General features: G+C 47.7%; 1 protein-coding gene across 1 annotated transcript; it reads right to left on the minus strand.

Moving 5' to 3' along the window:
- Positions 1-1,817: 1,817 nt before the first annotated feature.
- On the minus strand, positions 1,818-5,567 carry Adora3 (adenosine A3 receptor). The gene is made up of 2 exons (XM_021658772.2): positions 4,868-5,567; positions 1,818-2,975 (listed from the first exon to the last, which is right to left on the minus strand). Exons 1-2 carry the CDS (start codon positions 5,218-5,220, stop codon positions 2,369-2,371), a joined length of 960 nt encoding a protein of 319 aa, XP_021514447.1. The 5' UTR covers positions 5,221-5,567; the 3' UTR covers positions 1,818-2,368.
- Between the last annotated feature and the right edge of the window lie 11,780 nt (positions 5,568-17,347).

Here is a 17,347-nt window from a genome sequence, read left to right on the forward strand (position 1 = left end):
GACAGGAAAAGGCAAGGGTGGGCACTGTGAGTATCTGCAGCTTCGGGGCCCCAGTAATGTGACTGACGCTGTGCACTTCGCGGTATCTATCCTGGTTAACTAGAGGACAGGAACCACAGCTAAGAAAAACGCTCAGGCACTTTGTGACCATCAGTCTTCTTTCCTTTGTCTCCCATGCCCCTCCCCTCCTGACGAGCTCTCACTTCATAGCCCTGGCTGGCCCAGTACTTGCTACATAGACAGGGATGGCCTTGGGCTCCCAGAGTTCTCTGCAGCCGTAGTGTTGGGATTAAAGGTGTTTCCACCATACTTGGCCAGCGTTCAACCTGTTTTCCCAGACTGCAGAAACAATGTGATCGGCTGCCTCACACTCACACCATAGTGCCTTACACGCCATGACAGACTGAACCCTCACACTGAGATAAAAAGAACTGTAGTACCCACTTCATAGAATTTCAGAGCCAAAGGGCACTTAAAATCTCAGGGCCTAGAAAAGGTGTGGCAGGGCTAGGGAGAGAGTTTAATCCATAGCAAACCACACACACACATAAAGCAGACACGATGGTCTATGCTCATAATCCTATCCCTCGGGAGACTTGAGACAGGCAGATACCTGGGCGTTGCTGGCCTAGACGAATTGGGAGCTCAAGAGCAGTAAGAGAATCTGTTTCAAAAAACAAGGTGGACGGTACCTAAGGAGAAGGGATATCTGAGTTTGTCCTCTAGCCTCTGAATTCGAAATTCATGTGCAACACACACACACACACACACACACACACACACACACACTCTCACACAGGAACATGTGCACACACAAACCCAGGAAGTGATCATAGCTTTTGCCTTATCCCCAGTAGCACAATTGTAACAGGTACTTAACAGGTACTTAGATTGCTTTTACTAAAGACCACTGACTCTTCAGCTGGGTTCACAAAGTAACTAGGAGCCCAGTGAAAGCCTGCCGTCCCTACCTTCTTTATTATTATTATTATTATTATTATTATTATTATTTTGTCTGTATCCTTTGGGCAACCTGATTTGCCTGCATGTGGGCATGTTAGTTACTCAAAGAGACTGTGGCGGTTTGGATTAGAATGGTCCCCCATAGGCTTGGGCATTTAAGTCCTTGGTGGCACTTTGGAGAGGTTGTGGAGAGATGCTGAAAGAGGGGCAACAGTGAGGATAGATGCTGGGAGCTTAAAACCTCATTGCTGTTTCCAATTCTCTCTCTGTCTTCTGCTCACGGCTGACATGTGATCCGCTTCCAGCTTCTGCTGCCGTGCCTGCCTCTTGAGGCCATGCCCACTCCACACCCTCATGACCTCTGATACCTCTGGAACCAGAAGCCCAAATAAACTCTTTCTTCTACAATTTGTTTTGGTTATGCTATTCTGTTACAGCAACAGAGAAGTAACAAATAAAAAGTGTCTGTATAAAATCTTGTGATACCTAACCTATTTCATTCTTCTCTTCAGGCTGGAGCCACAAAGCTAAGAGTTAAAACCTTAGTGTCAGCTTTCTTAAATGTCCTGTTCCCGATTTACAAAGCACACCTAAAGATCTCGTGTTGTAGCTGGCCTTTAATCCCAGCACTTGGAAGGCAGAGGCAGGCAAATCTCTGTAAGTTGGAGGCCAGCCTGTTCTACAGAGCAAGTTTCAGGACAGCCAGGGCTACACAGAGAAACCCTGTCTTAAATAAACAAAAATATCTCCAGTTGTCCTAAACCTTCGGTTGCCTTGTATGACAGACCACCCCCCAGAGAGGACAGTCATGTGCAATGGTGAAGCTGAAGCTTGGAACGGGAGTGATCATGTTCCAGGAAGCAAGCAGGATGAATGCCAAGAGCAGTCAACTGTGTCTCCAAGCCCCCAGGGATCCCCGCAAAGAGCTAAGCAACAGTTGGCCATCATCTTTTATTTGCTCAAATGCACCCACAGGTGAATTTAGCAGCTTAAGCCCTTCTTTAAATTCAGCTCACCCCTGTTCCCAATATCCTAGAAATCTTTCAAAGCAGGTTCTGTACATCCAGCCCAGATAAAGACTTTCCTTGGCAAGACGAGACACCCCCCCCCTCAAGATTTCATCACCTCTGTGTCTGGGAAGGAAAAACACAGTCAATCAGTAATTAATTAGTAATTAATTACTGTTAATCAGTAATTCATTGAAGTCATGTCAGGCTTCCACAGAACTGAATTCAAGAAGCTCAAGGAAATAACTGAGGCAGAAGAGGAAGGGAGGAGTGGAGCTGTATGGCAACAAGCCAGACGATCCTGCTGCAGTGGAGGGAAGCGAGGATGTCTGAAGAGGCCCATAGTGTTCACTGATGCTAACCATGAAGGCTCATGAGCTGGCTCTTTGTCATGGTAACTACTCAGTAGTCTGTTCAATATTTGAGTCCAAAGAATCTGAGGTCTGACAGACCCTACAAGCTCTGAGGATCAGAGAGTAGGTTTCCTTGAACTTCTTTATTTTGCAGGCATAGACAATAGGGTTCATCATGGAGTTTGCATGGGACAACAGGATGCCCAGGCACATCGCAACCTCTGGTATCTCAACTTGAAAGTAGGAAACAAAGTTGATGATGGACAAAGGCAACCAGCACGAAGCAAACAAGAAGAGAACCAGGAACAGGGACTTGGCGGTTTTGAACTCCCGCCCATAAAACGCACGTGTCTCTCTGAAGCCAGACAGGTTTTGACTGAGTTTGTGGCGGATGATGTAGAAGATGTCCAGGTAGATGACGCACATGACGATGAGGGGGATGAGGATCCAGGTGATGAAACTGAAGAAGACCATGTAATCCAGGCATACAACCGAACGGAAATGGCACAAAAGGGTGGTAGCATTCTGAGGGAGCCCTGAGGTCACTTTTTTATTCCAGCCAAACATGGGGGTCAGTCCCACCAAGAAGGATACCAGCCAACAAAGGCCCAGGGATAGCCATATTCTTCTTTGAGTGGTGACTGTCTTATATCTGTTTGAACGGGGAGGGGAAATGGTGAGTTCACAACAGGAAATGACAAGTTGGAAGAGAGTGAGAAAGAGAAAGTAAGTTCTTCCAGTTCCCTAATCTGCTGAGAGATGTAGCAGATTAGCCACGGTGTACGGTGACTGTGGCTAAAATTCTACTAGATATGAAGACAAAATGAGAAAGCAATGATTAGGGGAAAATCCAGAAACTCCTTTGGAACATCTTTTTAAAACAACAATCTAAAACGACCAGCAGTATATTTCACAGAATCACCAGCAGTATATTTCACATAGGCACATAGGGTGCCTATGTGTTTCCACTCAACCATGACTCCAAGAATTTTTTTTTAGATTCACTTAATTTTTATGAATGCTTTCTTTGCATGTATGTCTATATAGCATGGGTAGTCCTGGGGCCCAGGGAAGTCAGAAGAAATGTTGAATCTCCTGGAGCTAGAGTTATGGAGAGTGCTGGTGCTGGAAATGGAACCCAAGTCCTCTTTTGTCTACTGTAGCCCTTCCCTGTCCTTTGATATAAGTTACCTAAACCTTGGGAGCCCCAAGCTGATGAGAACCTCCTCAAAGCTTGCTGGTGTGCTGTACTCTGCATTGTTTCAGTTGGCTATTGTACAGGAGCTCATAGGCTACACTACAACCCAAACATTTCTCTCTACCTGTACCTGCTTTCTTTTCCCATGGGCACCTATTCTTGTGTTTGAGTTAACCAGTTCAAGTTTTGTTAAGATTCTGTTGTGTTTCAGAGCATTTAGGAGTTTCATCTTGGGGAGTTAGCATTTCTCCTTAATTCTTAAATAGCCTAAAACATACTACAAGAGAAAGAAACAAGACTTAACTAAACCTCTTAACTAATAGTTATGACAGTCTCTGTTTTATTGATGGCAGTGGAATAGCTACCATTTACTGAACACAGACTCTGTAGCAGGATTTTTCTGAGAACTTTACCTTTGTTAACTTAACCTTATAAAGGTGAAGTTGTTATTTTCATTTTATAGGTCTTAAAAGTGTAAAACAGCATTAGGTAATGGTGGTAGGACTGCAACTGAATGGAGGTAAGCCTGAGTTAGGCACTCTCTGCAGCCACTCAGAGAGGTGGAGACTGAAGCAACGAAAGCTAAATAACCTGCCTAAAGTCAGATCACAAGATCAGGGGAATGAACGCAGACGAGTTTTCATCTACAGCTTGTTTGTAATGTCCTCACCATGCTCTTTCTCCAAGAGAAACCAGAGGAAACCGGGAATGTGAGTTCTCCTTAGGCTGTCTGCTCCCTCGGCATGGTCACAGGAAAGGATGCTACCGTTTTCACACAAAAACTTGTCTCAGGAGGGTTTTCCCTTTCTTTTCTTTCTTTCCTTTCTTTCTTTTTAAAGAGGAAAAAGAAAATGTCTATCCTAAGAATCCCTTTTCAACATCAGGACAGACTCAGACAGAAGCGACATTAAGGTCTAACCTACATCTGCAGAGCCCATCTGCTTATCTCTTCTTCTGCTTATCTTCTGCTTCCCCTAAAACAAGATATCCTATCTACTAGGTCTCTGCCATTTTGAAGACTTGAGATCAGATTTAAAAAAAAAAAAAAGCTAACTAAAAGATACACCACATTTTCATCTCTTTGGCTACCCTGGACAGAAAGCAGACCCCCCATGGTCATTGGAGAAGGGCTCACAGTGCCCCTGGTCTCCTATTCCTGAGTCTTGGCTCTTCAGACCTAATCTTCACGAATCATATGACACAAGGATATTCACCGCCCCTTTTAAACTTTACGCACCAGTGTTGGCTCATTTTCATTGAAACTGTCCGGAAGCCGAACTTGGTAGCTCTACTTCCAAGCCACCTCTTTAAAACTATTGGCCCACCCCCTTCTTCAAGCCAGTTACCTGACCGTCAGCTTGACCCTCAGGTATCGGTCTACGGCGATGGCCAGCAAGGACATGATGGAGGCGTGGGTGAAGATCAGAAGCACACACGACATGAAAAGGCAGGTGTAGAAGTGCATCTTCACTTCTAGGCTGACAGCAATGGCCAAAGGGATGACCAGCACCCCGACAGCAATATCGGCCAGTGCTAAGGAAACGATGAAATAGAAGGTGGTGGTCCTCAGACTGGGGTTCAGTTTGACCACCCAGATGACCAGCATGTTGCCTACTACAGCACAGAGCCCGATGACAGCCTCCATGGTGATATAGGTGATGTTCAACCACAATGCAGTCGTGGTATTGTCAGGTTTCATGCTGTCTCGGTGAAGCTTCAGGCGGAAGCTTCTGGTAGTTTTTCAGCACGATGCCTATGGGCCAGTGGACCTAGCTCTCGCCAGACATCTGACCAGATGTCCAAAGGCAGCAAGAGCTGAGAAGTCACAATTTGCTCATTCCTTCCGGTGCGGCTGCTCTCTTAGAGATTCTTTTCAGAGAGGGCCCATTACGGGACCATCAACTTCAACCACCCAGTACCCTGGAGGACACAGCTCTACGGAGCTGAGAGTAGAGTACGGCTGTCCTTACTTCCCCAGACGAACACAGTCAAGACTTCTGCCTTCCCCTGCACCCAAGAGAGCTTTTAAAGCTCCATCAAGATAAGCACCCCTCTTTCAAGTGTTTCAAGAAGTGAGATAGTTCAAGAGGAAGTACAGGGCCAGGAACCGTCAAGAAAAAAAAATAGATGGAAAGAGCACAGGGGATTGGCATGAGTCACGTGGAGGTGGCTCAAAGAGATTAGAGACACAGCCTGGACATGGAAGGCTAAGGCAGGGAGATTACAACAGGTTCAAGGCTTGCCTTGGTTGCAGAGTGAGTTTAAGGCCAGCCTAAGTAACTTAACAGATATTGTCTTAAACAAAAACAAAAAGAAAAAAAAGAAAAAAAAAATCTCAAGTCGGGGCATGGGGAGCCAGAGATCTATCTCAGTAGTAGGATGATTGCCTGGGCATCAAATCCTGGGTACCACCTCCACCACATCAGATACACATCACACACAGACACACACATGTGCGGTAGGGGATGGAAACAGAAATCATTCAGGGATCAGATGAACTGTGGGTAGGACTGTGTAGAAGAAATGGAAACACTGACTATGTAATAGTTCCACCCTTTTCCTACTTAGCTTGAAGATCTTGTGATAGAGAAAAAGGTGGCATATGTCTTTAATCCCATCAATGGGGAGACAGGAACAGGCAAATCTCTGTGAGACAATCCAGGTCTACCTAAAGAATTCAAGCCACAGGGCAGCTCAGTCTCCCAGTGGGTTCCCTAGTAAGGGGAATGGGGGCTGTCTCTAACATGAACTCAGTGGCTAGCTCTTTGATCACCTCCCCCTGAGGTGGGAGGGCAGCCTTACCAGGCCACAGAGGAAGATGATGCAGCCAGTCCTGATGAGACCTGATAGGCTGGGGTCAGATGGAAGGGTAGGAGAACCTCCCCTATCAGTGGATTTGGGGAGGGCCATGGGAGGAGAAGAGGGATGGAGGATGACATTGGGAAGGGTTGAAGGAGGGGGCTACAGCTGGGATACAAAGTGAATAAATTGTAATAAAAAATTTTAAATAAAAAAAAAATCACCAAAAAAAATCCCCAAAACAAAAAAAAACCTCAGGCCAGTCAAGGATGGGCTCAAAACAATTTTTATTTTGTATACATACATGCACACACAGAGACACACACACATATGTGTATATATATATATGTATGTATATATTTGTATATATAGGTATATATGTGTCCATTTGTGTATATTTGTATATATGTGTCCATGTGTGTGCAAGTGCCCATGGAGGCAAGGAGAGCGCCGTCAGGTGAGCCTCTGCAGGAGCAGCAAGCACACTTAATCACTGAGCCATCTCTCTAGCTCCAACGTGTAAGTGAGGGTTTTTTTTCTTTTTCTCCCTTTGAACGTTTCATCAGCCTCCTGAATGGCCCCTCATCTTACTTCTGCTATAACTGCCTTCTTTATCTCTTCTTCAGAGGAGGAAGTTACAGAGAGTAATTTCTACCAAGCAGAAAAAAAAAAGTCTTTCTTACCAATAAGCAATCTGAATCTAGCTTGGTTAGTTACCGTAAAAACCTCCACCGTTTGCCACACAGTGCCACCAAGCATCCTGCAGCCTCATGTGAGAGAAATGCCTTCCTGGGCATGGGTTGATCCACGCTACCTGGACATTATGGCAATTGTACAGCTAAGGGACATCTTTCTAGAGAAGTTCAGCATCCCTACGCATGGCTGGTGGCCCTTCTTTAGGAGTGAGCGTGGACAGAGTGGAGGCGGTGGCTAGGTAGGATATCAGGCTTTCTTCCCTAAGGCTTGTTGGTCGGGGAATGGGCAGCTCCTACATCAGCAACAACAGAAACAAGATGGCAGTCCCCATTTTGTTATCTAAAAAAAGCTGAGTGGTCAGGCTGGGAAAGATGGCTCAACCATTAAGAACGCTGGATGCTCTTCCAGTGGACCCAGGTCCAATTCCCAGGACCCAGGTTCAACTCCCAGCACCAGCTCCCAGATGGCAGCTCACAACAGTCTGTAACTGCAGTTTCAGGGGCTTAGATACCCTCTTCTGTCCTCCAAAGACACTGCATGCGTATGGTGAGCAGACATACACAAAGGCAAAACATCCACGTACATACAATAAAAATCCTATTTTCTTAAGCTGAAAGGAAGTGGGGAAGGCAGCAAGAGCCAGGAACACGGGTCTAGCCCACTGCAAGTAAAAGGACATAGTTAAAGATACACCTGGCAGCGGATCTGAAGACCTGGCCACCTGTGTCCCCTGATTCTCCCTGATACTGTTCTCTCATGGAAACTGGGGGTTGGGGAAGTCAAAGGGAAGATGTGAGCCTAAGGTCACACAGTCTGTGAGAGCAAGCCACTGAGTGAGGAGGAACAGAGGACGCATCCACCAACACAGCCACCCCGTCCCACCTGGATTTTGGCTTCTGTAAAAGAGGCTGATGGTAGGAGCCTTAGAGGCTGAAACCCCGCTAGCCTGGGACTTGTAGTGAAGGTTTTTATAAGGAGCCAGAACTTGATCACAGGGGATGTTAGAGAATGGACCCGTGATGGAGCCAAAACCCACAACACCCAGTAACTCATAACTCGGCCATCCCCTTTCACTTCCTCTCTTTGGTCACTTGCACACTCTCTCATGGTCTAGATTGGGGGGGGGGGTGTCTCTCCCTTGGCCCACCTAGAAGAATAAAAACTCTCCCTTCAAGACAGTTCTCCATTAGGAACTTGAAGACAACCCCCCTGTGCCACCTCTCCTTCGTGTGGTTCACCTTGCTATCTTCACAGCCCCCTACCCCAACCCTGTGAGGCTGCCGTTGCTGAGACTAGACAGGAAGTTTTCAGTTTTGCACCGCCACACCTGGCAGACGGCGGGACACTATCGCTAGACGGCTGACTGGACAGCCGCAGGCGGCAGAAACCTGGCACTGGGTACACGACAACAGAAACCCTCCGCTAGGAGCCTGTTAGGCACTCTCCAGGACACCAGCTACTGGGGGGGGGGTAAATATTGTATTATTCATGCTCTCATGTAGTGTCTTCTTCACTTCTTAATGATGTGCACACTGAGCCTCAGAAAGGTTGGCCCAGACAGCACGGGTGGGAAGTGGCAGGCTGACATTCACACCCGTAGGGGTGGGTTCAGAACCCTCAGAAGGAGAATAAGAAAATGATCAGCCACGACATATATGAAGCTGCCATTGGTACAAGGAGCCCCTGGGTTTGATGTCACTATGTGGTCAATATTAGGAAGAAATTGATGTTACTAAGTGTCAATGTCTATGCCACCAAGACTGAGAATAAAGCACACATATAAAGCGGATTAAGTGCCTGCTCTGCGATATGAAAAGACGTGGTAGGATTAGAGGAAGATCCATACCATACAAGCAGGCCACTAGTGACTCTCTGTGTCTCACAGAAGGCCATTTACAGGACCAGAGTGGAAAAAAAAAAACTATTTTAAAAAAGTTTTTAATAGCGAATTGAGGAGAAAATGAACCATAGCTCAAATTTCCTATTTATTTTTCCCATTTCCCATCTGAAAGGAGGGATATGTCATGATTTTCTGTTCTGCCGGGACAGCTTGATCTCTACAAAGGAGACAAGAGTATGCTATGAGGAGTCAGCGGTCTAACAAAGTGGCTCGAGTCCAGAAAGAGGGCAGCAGCTGCCTGACACCCTGAAAAGGCTGACCAGAGAGAGAGAAGACTCGTTGGCTCTTTTGTGGCCTCTCAGAAAAGCTTAGAAACCCTCAGCTGCCAGTCCTCAACAGCAAGGTACATTTGTGGGAGATCAGGGCTAGGGGCTCCAGAACTCAGAACTGGCCCAAGCCTCAGCCAAGACAGGATGTCAAGGCAGCCAGAAGCTGGAGACTGCTGCTCAGAGTTCTGACTCGATGCTGGGGGCAGACTTGCATAAAATTGGATCTACTCACTTCCTCTTGGCACATTACCACTTCCCCCCCAAAGCCTTACGCTTTTACAGACCTTTCTATATGCCAGCAAACAGCAGGTTCTAATGAGGCACCAGTGCTCAATCATCCTCCAAGGTGCCTTCTCCCTGCCCCCCTCTTCTAACATGCTCCCTCCCTATGGAAGAGCCTAAGGCCTTCAGGAGGCTTCCCATCCCCACTGAGCTAGGTTCCCAGGCTATTCTTAGGGCTAGGCAGAGGCCCCTTCAAGTTACAGGGCCTGGGAGTTTGAACATGCAGAGCTCCTCAGTATCAGTGAGAGCGAGAGGGATGGATGAAGCTAGAAATCCGAATCAAGGTTCCTGTAAGTCAGGAAATCCTGCTTGGGCAAAGGGAACTGCTCCTGCCTAGGTGTCCACACCTTAGCTACTACATCCCTACCCACCCAGTGTGAGTCAGGCCTCCAAGCCCTAGAGAGTCTAGAGCGGTAGATCTCAACCTATGGGTCCCGACGCCATCGGAGGTCCAACGACCCTCTCACAGGATTAAAGGGTCATATCATCAGGAAGGTTGAGAACTACTGGTCTAGAGGATTCAGCTGCCTCTAATGTTCTTCCAAATTAGAGTCTCTCTCAAAAAAACAAAACAAAACAAAAAAAAAAAACCCACATGAATCTCAGCCTCTACTTTAATACCTCGATAAGTAGAATCTTTCAGAGGCCCTCTGTGGTAGGCTCCTGTCCTGTTCCCTGTCTTCTGCTTCCAATGTCTATCACATTTGTCCTTCTGAATAAGGATAGAGCATCTTCCCTAGGGTCTTCCCAAATTTTGGGCAGAATGCAGGAAATCTTAGGAAAGAAGTGGGAGATAGAAAGACCTGGAGGGGACAGGAACTACAAAAGGAGACCAACAGAGCCATAAAAACTGAGCCTTAGGGTCCCTGAGAATGATACCCCAACCAAGGACAATGCATGGAGAGGACCTAAAGCCCCTGTTCAGATGTAGCCCATAGACTCATTCTCCAAGTGCAGTTCCTTAGTAAGGGAAGCAGGGATTTCTCTGGCATGAACTCAGTGGCAGGCTCTCTGATCACCTCTCCCTGGAGGGTGCAGCCTTGCCAGTTCACAGAGGAAGACAATGCAAACAGCCACGATGAGACCTGATAGGCTAGAGCCAAATAGAAGGGGAGGAGGACCTCCCCTATTAGTGGACTAGGGCCAGGACATAGGGGGAGAAGAGGAAGGAAGGGTAGGTTTGGGAGAAGACAAGTGAGGGGGCCACAGCCGGGACACAAATTGAATAAATAAACTGTAATAAATGATAATGATGGTAAGATGATGATGATGATGATGAAGAAGAAGAAGAAAAAGAAGAAGAAGAAGAAGAAGAAGAAGAAGAAGAAGAAGAAGAAGAAGAAGAAGAAGAAGAAGAAGAAGAAGAAGAAGAAGAAGAAGAAGAAGAAGAAGAAGAAGAAGAAGAAGAAGAAGAAAAGTGTGAGTTGTGTCTTGCAAGGGTGTGTGGCCTGAGCATTAATTAAAGTTCTGGCTATGGAGCTGTGCTTAGATTTGACCACCAGGTGGCAGCACATTTCCACCGTCCCCTGGACCACAAGCTGCCATGAAAGAAAATGAGTGCTCAAAATCAGCCTCAGCCTGCTACCTCAGACTTGAAAAGGAGGGCAGGAACAAGATAGAGCTGCCTATGGTCAGGCCAGTCTAGTCTCACACAATATTCTGATCCTCTGGAAGCAAGAAGATTGGCAAGCAGAACGGACATCCTAACAACAAGTTTTGCATTTTTGCTCCACATAGCAACAGCAATTGCCTCACAGAGGAAGAAACTTCTTAGGCCTGTTCTGGCAAACAGCACATTCCAGGAAAGATACTAAGGAGGGGTCGTCTACCATAAGATGTCTGCCATAAGGAGGTCTCACTGGATTGTGCATCATTGGTCCTTTCCTCGACACCCTCCAGTCCCTAACCTATCCTCTGGTGGGCACAGGACCCTCTAGGTAACTCTTCTGGCCTTCTCCAGAGGGCATCCTTTCAGGGCCTATGACTTCTCCAAATGTCCTTGGGCCTCTTGGTATCCCAGGCTCCTCGTCCCTCCCTCAGGCTTTCAGTTACCCACCCTCTTATTTCACACTCAAGTCAGGGACACCCACAGTTTCTGGAACTTATCTTCTCGTACCACATAGGTCAACGATGGGTCCTGAGGTCACGTCCAATGCCCTTTACGTAAGCACTAGCAGGTGCAGGAATGAAGTCAGGATAGAGCACCTCTGGATGTAGCTGTTTACAGCGGGGCTATGCCGCGGGCCCCTTCTTAACGCCCCCACCTTTAATGAGCTGGGTGCTGGTCCCCCTGCTACAGCAAGAAGTCAGCAGCCTCAACCTCTCTGATGACATGTTTTCCCCTCTTACTCCACAAGGTCCTTCTGCAATTACCATGTGAAACCTGCCATTGACAGGATGCGAAATGACAGGCTCCTTGCTGGGTGTTTTATAATCATGTGGCAAGCCTGCTCAGAAGTACAGCTAACTCATTTCACTGGCGAGGAAACTATGGCTTGGGGAGAGGAGACTTGTAGCCAGCAAGTGGCAGGGCCGGGATCTGAGGCTGCATTCGTTGCTTCTGGCATTTCCTTGACAAAATTGTCCGTCGACAAGGGTGACTTAAGCAGAAGGGATTGCTTTGTCTCCCAGTTTGAGGAGTTATGTTATGTTATGACGAGAAAAGGAGGTGGCAGGAATGTGAGGAGGCTGGTCACATTTCAACTGCACTTGGAAAACAGAGAACGATGACCTTTCACTCTCGGTGCTCTTTTCCCATTTCCCTCGGTCCGGGACCCCAGCCCATAGAATTGTGCCTCCCGTAGTTAGAGTGGAGTCCATCCATCTTGACTAGCACAATCTAGAAACTCTTTCACAGACAGGCAGAGAGGTTTGTCTCTTGGGTGAATCTAGAATTCTGTCAAGTTGATGGTCTTGGTTTTCACAGAGCCCAGACCAACTTACTTTCAAACCTTACTTTCAAGACCTTTCCAGTAAATTATACAAGAATAGACCAACATCAGTTATACCAAACCTAAACTGCCACTGGGCAGAAACTCCTCAGTGCCTGAACGGGTGTGGGTGATCCACCGGTTGGCCCAGCTACCGAGAACAGGATAGTTAGCCAGCTTTCCACTATCTAGCTATCCTGTGAAGTTGCTGGGTAGTGGAGGGCAGCCAGCAACCCCCCTCCACCCCCTCCACACACCCTGCATCTAGTCCATGGTCAGACAACATCAGGAAACCGCACTACTTCCTGCTGACGTGTTCTCCCTGATAACTTTTTCTCTCTCCGCTTTTCATCAAAACTACTGTACGGAGTATGTCTGGGCATTTTAGCACGATTAAAGACACTATATCGTTAATGCCCATACATAAGGCTTCAGAGACCAATTTCCCCAAGGAGGTTGGTTCTAGAGAGGGTGTGGCTTTTCCTGGTACCTTCCCTGCTCTGTTTACCAGCTTCAGTAGTGCAGGCCACTTCTGCATGGGCAGCCAGGAGCCTCAGAGCAGGTCAGTGAAAGCCAGGCTTGTCTCAGCAACTGTGTTTCACTTAAGACCTTCTGGAAAAATCTACATGCTTCATCTCAACTTCAGACTCCTAGTGTCTTTTTAAAAATTATTTCTTATTTGTGTGTGTGTGTGTGTGTGTGTGTGTGCGCGCGCGCGCGCGCGCACGCACACATGCGCACTTATGTGAAGGTGCTATAGAGGTCCGAAGTCCTCATTAGTCCACTTGCAGCTGGAGTTGCAAGGGGTTGTGAACCACCTGGTGTGGGTGCTGGTCCTCTGAAAGAGGGGTGTCTTAGGGTTTTATTGCTATGAAGAGACGCCATATCCACAGAAACTCTTATAAGGAAAGCATTTAATTGGGCTGGCTCGCAGTTCAGAGGTTTAGTCCATTGTCGTCACCATGGGAAGCATGGTTGGTGGCGTACAGGCAGACAGGAGAATGAGCTGAAGTTCTACATTTGGCTGTTCAGGGAGCAGGAAGAAACCATGAGCCACTGGACCTGGCTTGAGCTTCTGAGACCTCAAAGACCACCCCCCTCATGCCACTCCCTGTGAGCCTAACGGGGCCAAAATTTTTATTCAAACCACCACAAATGACAAGAGCTCTTAACCACTGAATCAAATCTCCAGTTCTGTTCATGTCCTGTCACACACTCTTTCAGAAGGATGCAAGTCACAAATAATGAGCCCATGCCTTGTTTGTTTCCGGTGCATGATAGGGATTTGTATGATCTTAAAAATAAAATACCCAGCCCCATGCAGTGCACACGCCTCTAATTCCAGACCTGGCTGTGCAGCAAGCTCGGGCCAGCCAAGTTTACAAAGTGAGACCCTGCCTCAAGGCATCACAAAGCTGTTATTTTTGTGAGTGTTTTGGAGAGGACTCACTCAATATGGGGCTTGGGGTGCTGGTGCTGGCAGTGTCCAGGATGGAGGCACACACAACGAGATGCCATGGTCCTCACAGGGAGAGCTCATTACTACATGTACAGCCCACTCCCAGGGAGGTTCAAAGCCAGTGCCAGACAGCCAACGGCTCCTTCCTCTGAAGAGGATTTCACCTCAACTTATGCATTCATCTTTTTGAATGCTTTTACACTACTTTGGAGTTATTTCTGCTGCTTCTCCCACTAGCTGGTCAACTTCTTATTCAACCTTGAGCCCCCTCCCCTCCCAATCACATTATCTTAAAAGCATCAAGAGCCTAAAGTAGCACCTGGCACAAGGGAGACCTTCACAGTCCAGGTTAATACGTATAATATATATAATATATTTTTCTCCGGTCTGTCTTCTCCCTGCCCATGTCACTGTCACTGTCACCATATCACTGTGCTCAATAAAGACTGGGAAGGACAAAAGAGGGTCAATTTTTGTTTGTTTGTTGCATCTTTTCACTTTAATCCTAAAGCAATGCAGATAGAAAGTATCATGTGACTTACTTGGGTGTGGTTAAAAGGCCCTTAGAGAGAATGCCTAACAGAGCAGTTTGTGGCATCTGTGTTTGCTTCCCAGCCCAGGTTCATTCTCTCATCACTGAGGTTTGTCTAATATGATGCCATGGGTTCCCTGTTTTCTGTGTTCCCTGATCAGCGTTATTTTATTCCTTGTCCTGACCCTATTTTCTTGTCTTCTCCATGCTTTTTCTATAGGGCCCAGAACTGCTTCTGGCAGTCAGTGGCTTAACCTGGCCTGTTGCTTTCCTTGCCCCAAATCCATGTTCACGGTGAGATTTTAGGACAAGTGTGTTTGAAGCAGAATCAAACATGAGAGGAAACTGATGCCCAAAGTGGCTAATTCAGGGTCAAAACTGGAATGCAGTCTGGTTTCCTGGCTGGCCAGAACTAGCTCCTTTCTCATTCTGGTGTCTACTTCTCTGAACCCCCACATGAACACTCTGGGACCACCCAACCGAACTTACTGATTCACCGCACGTATTTTGTGACCAGTCTCCCTGCCCTGTCCACCCAGGCTTATGCGCCCGTCAGTCACATCATCTCAGATTGGCAGCACCTTCCAGACCTTTGGCACTCAGCCTGCAGCTACCCATGTCCCACTTCATGCGCCTCCAGGTGTCAGGCCTGCCCCACTGTATCCATACCCTGAGGCCCAGCCCAGGGGAAGAAAGCATTGTGGGCTGCCAGCACATGACTCAGACTCTGAACGTGCCACGTCTTTCTTGTTTTGTGAGTCCTGTTTCTAAGTGGATAACCTTGACCACATAGCCTAATCTCCCATGTCCTAAATTCCTCTGGTGAAGGAGAAATATTATCCTCTAGGGACTGAATAAAGTAAAAAAGACCAAATAGCTAAAGCAGGGTCTCTCTCTCTCTCTCTCTCTCTCTCTCTTATTTTGAGACAGGATTTCCCCGTGTAGCCTTGGCTGTCCTGGACTCACCTTTTAGACCAGGCTGGCCTCAAACTCAGTGATCCTCCTGCCTCTGCCTTCCAGAGTTACTGGGTTCACAGGTGTGTGCCACCACACCCAGCTAGCACAGAGTCTGAAACCACTCAGGTAGTTACTAGAATCCTACATCCATGTTCTTCCGTGTAGACCTCCCTGGCACCCAGCCAGTGACTCCTCATGAGGTGCTTGGTGGATGCCAAACCAACACAAAGCATTTCTGTACCTACGAATCTGTGAGCTGCAAACTTGCAGGGCACCAGGAGGTCGCAAAGTCTAGATTGGGCTTTCCTTGGCACCTATCTCTTATCTTTTGTTGGTGAAGCTCTTTGCTCAGAATCATCCATTGGTTCTCAGCTTCAGAAACTGGACTCATCCAAAGACGATGACAGGAAGGCAGCGACTGCTTCTGTCTTTCCCACTTGCCAGGAAGTGAGTAGCTTGCCAGCATGAAGGAGCTGTGCTAGAGCTCAGCCATGGTTCCACCCTCCTTTTTGAGCCCCAGAGACGATCTGGCTGGGGTGTCTGAGTGCAGACAGTTTCTAGACAGGCAGGATAGAGTGCCCGCAGCTGCAGGGGCCCCTCTATTGCTTCAGGTGAAGCCCTCCCATGGCTATCTCAAGAGCCAGCCCTATTCAGAACCATAATCACTGTTTCTGTGTCTCACCTGTCACTCATTCTGGAGGGCCTGGCAGAGTGCTTGGCGCTCTTCAATGCTATAAAAAGGCCACCTTCTGGGCAGGGCGTGAAGGTTGCTGAAAATACGGCCACCTCCTGCCAAAACAGCTGCTTGACAAACATGAAATACGCGGCACACAACTTATGATTTAATGCCAATTACATTCATTTGTGTTTGCTCTTGATCCTGAACACCAAACACTCTCTAATCTTTCATTAACCCTGGAATAGATCCAGATTGTGAAGGACCAAGGCACCAGAATGTTTTATCCTCAGAGCTGAACTCTCCAGCCACTCCCAGGCCCCCCAGGAGAATGCCTCCTTTCTGACCTGGTCCCTCCTAGATGACTCAGCTGACCCTCTCCGGGCCCTCCCAGAGGGAAGCTAGATAGATGTCAGTTCAGCAGCCATGACTGAAGTAGAGGCCAGCAGAAGTCTAGATCAATGCGAAAGGTCCAGTCTCCAGTCCTTTCCAGTTCCTCCCCCAACCCCACCCCTATCTGGTACCCATGACTGGGGCTTTTTGTGTCATCCTGAAGTTGGCACTCTCTCACTTCCTGACAATAATGCTGGCTGTTGTTTCTGAGCGAACGGAGCAAATGACTGGCTTGAACCCCGCGCAGTCTTCAAACTGGAAACATCTGCAGGGAGAGAGGGCAGCTGCTGGCTGGGTGGGGCCACAAGGAACTGCCGGAAGGTCTGCAGAGGGGAAGGCTGCTCCAGAAACCTACAGCCGGGCGGGAGGCTTGTGTGGGTCCTTCTGGGGGAGGGAAAGCCAGTTTTCTTTAAGGGCATGGCCCCTGGAAGGCCAACCACACTCCTGTGGGTGGACGTACACCCATGAGTAGGCAGACAACATGAAGCAGACTCACTGGGTTATAAAAACAATCTTTTGAAGGACATGAAGGGAGAAGGGGTTGGAGATGGGGGTGTGCGGGAGGAGTTAGGGAGAAGAATGAGGCGTGAATATGAACAAAATACATTGTGTGTGTGTGCGTGTGCGTGCGTGTGTGTGTGTGTGTGTGTGTGTGTGTGTGTGTGTAATCCTCGCCTTCCACTTACAGAAGATGAACCCCTTGCCACATCTTGACCAAATCAAAGGAGCTATGCTGTCCCTCTCCTAAGTACCATTTACATGTTAGATGAGCAAAGCTGAAGTGGCTCTCATTTCACAGAAGACAGGAAAGACCCAAAGAGGAAGCAGGTGCCGTGACTGCCCCGCCCACAGCTAAGTCAGTGAGTGAGCAGGTAGGAGGGACACACGTTCGTGCAAATACGCACAACACCGAATCGCCCTCCTTAAAGTTGT

Source organism: Meriones unguiculatus, chromosome 10, assembly GCF_030254825.1.
Source record: "Meriones unguiculatus strain TT.TT164.6M chromosome 10, Bangor_MerUng_6.1, whole genome shotgun sequence".
Classification (NCBI taxonomy): domain Eukaryota; kingdom Metazoa; phylum Chordata; class Mammalia; order Rodentia; family Muridae; genus Meriones; species Meriones unguiculatus.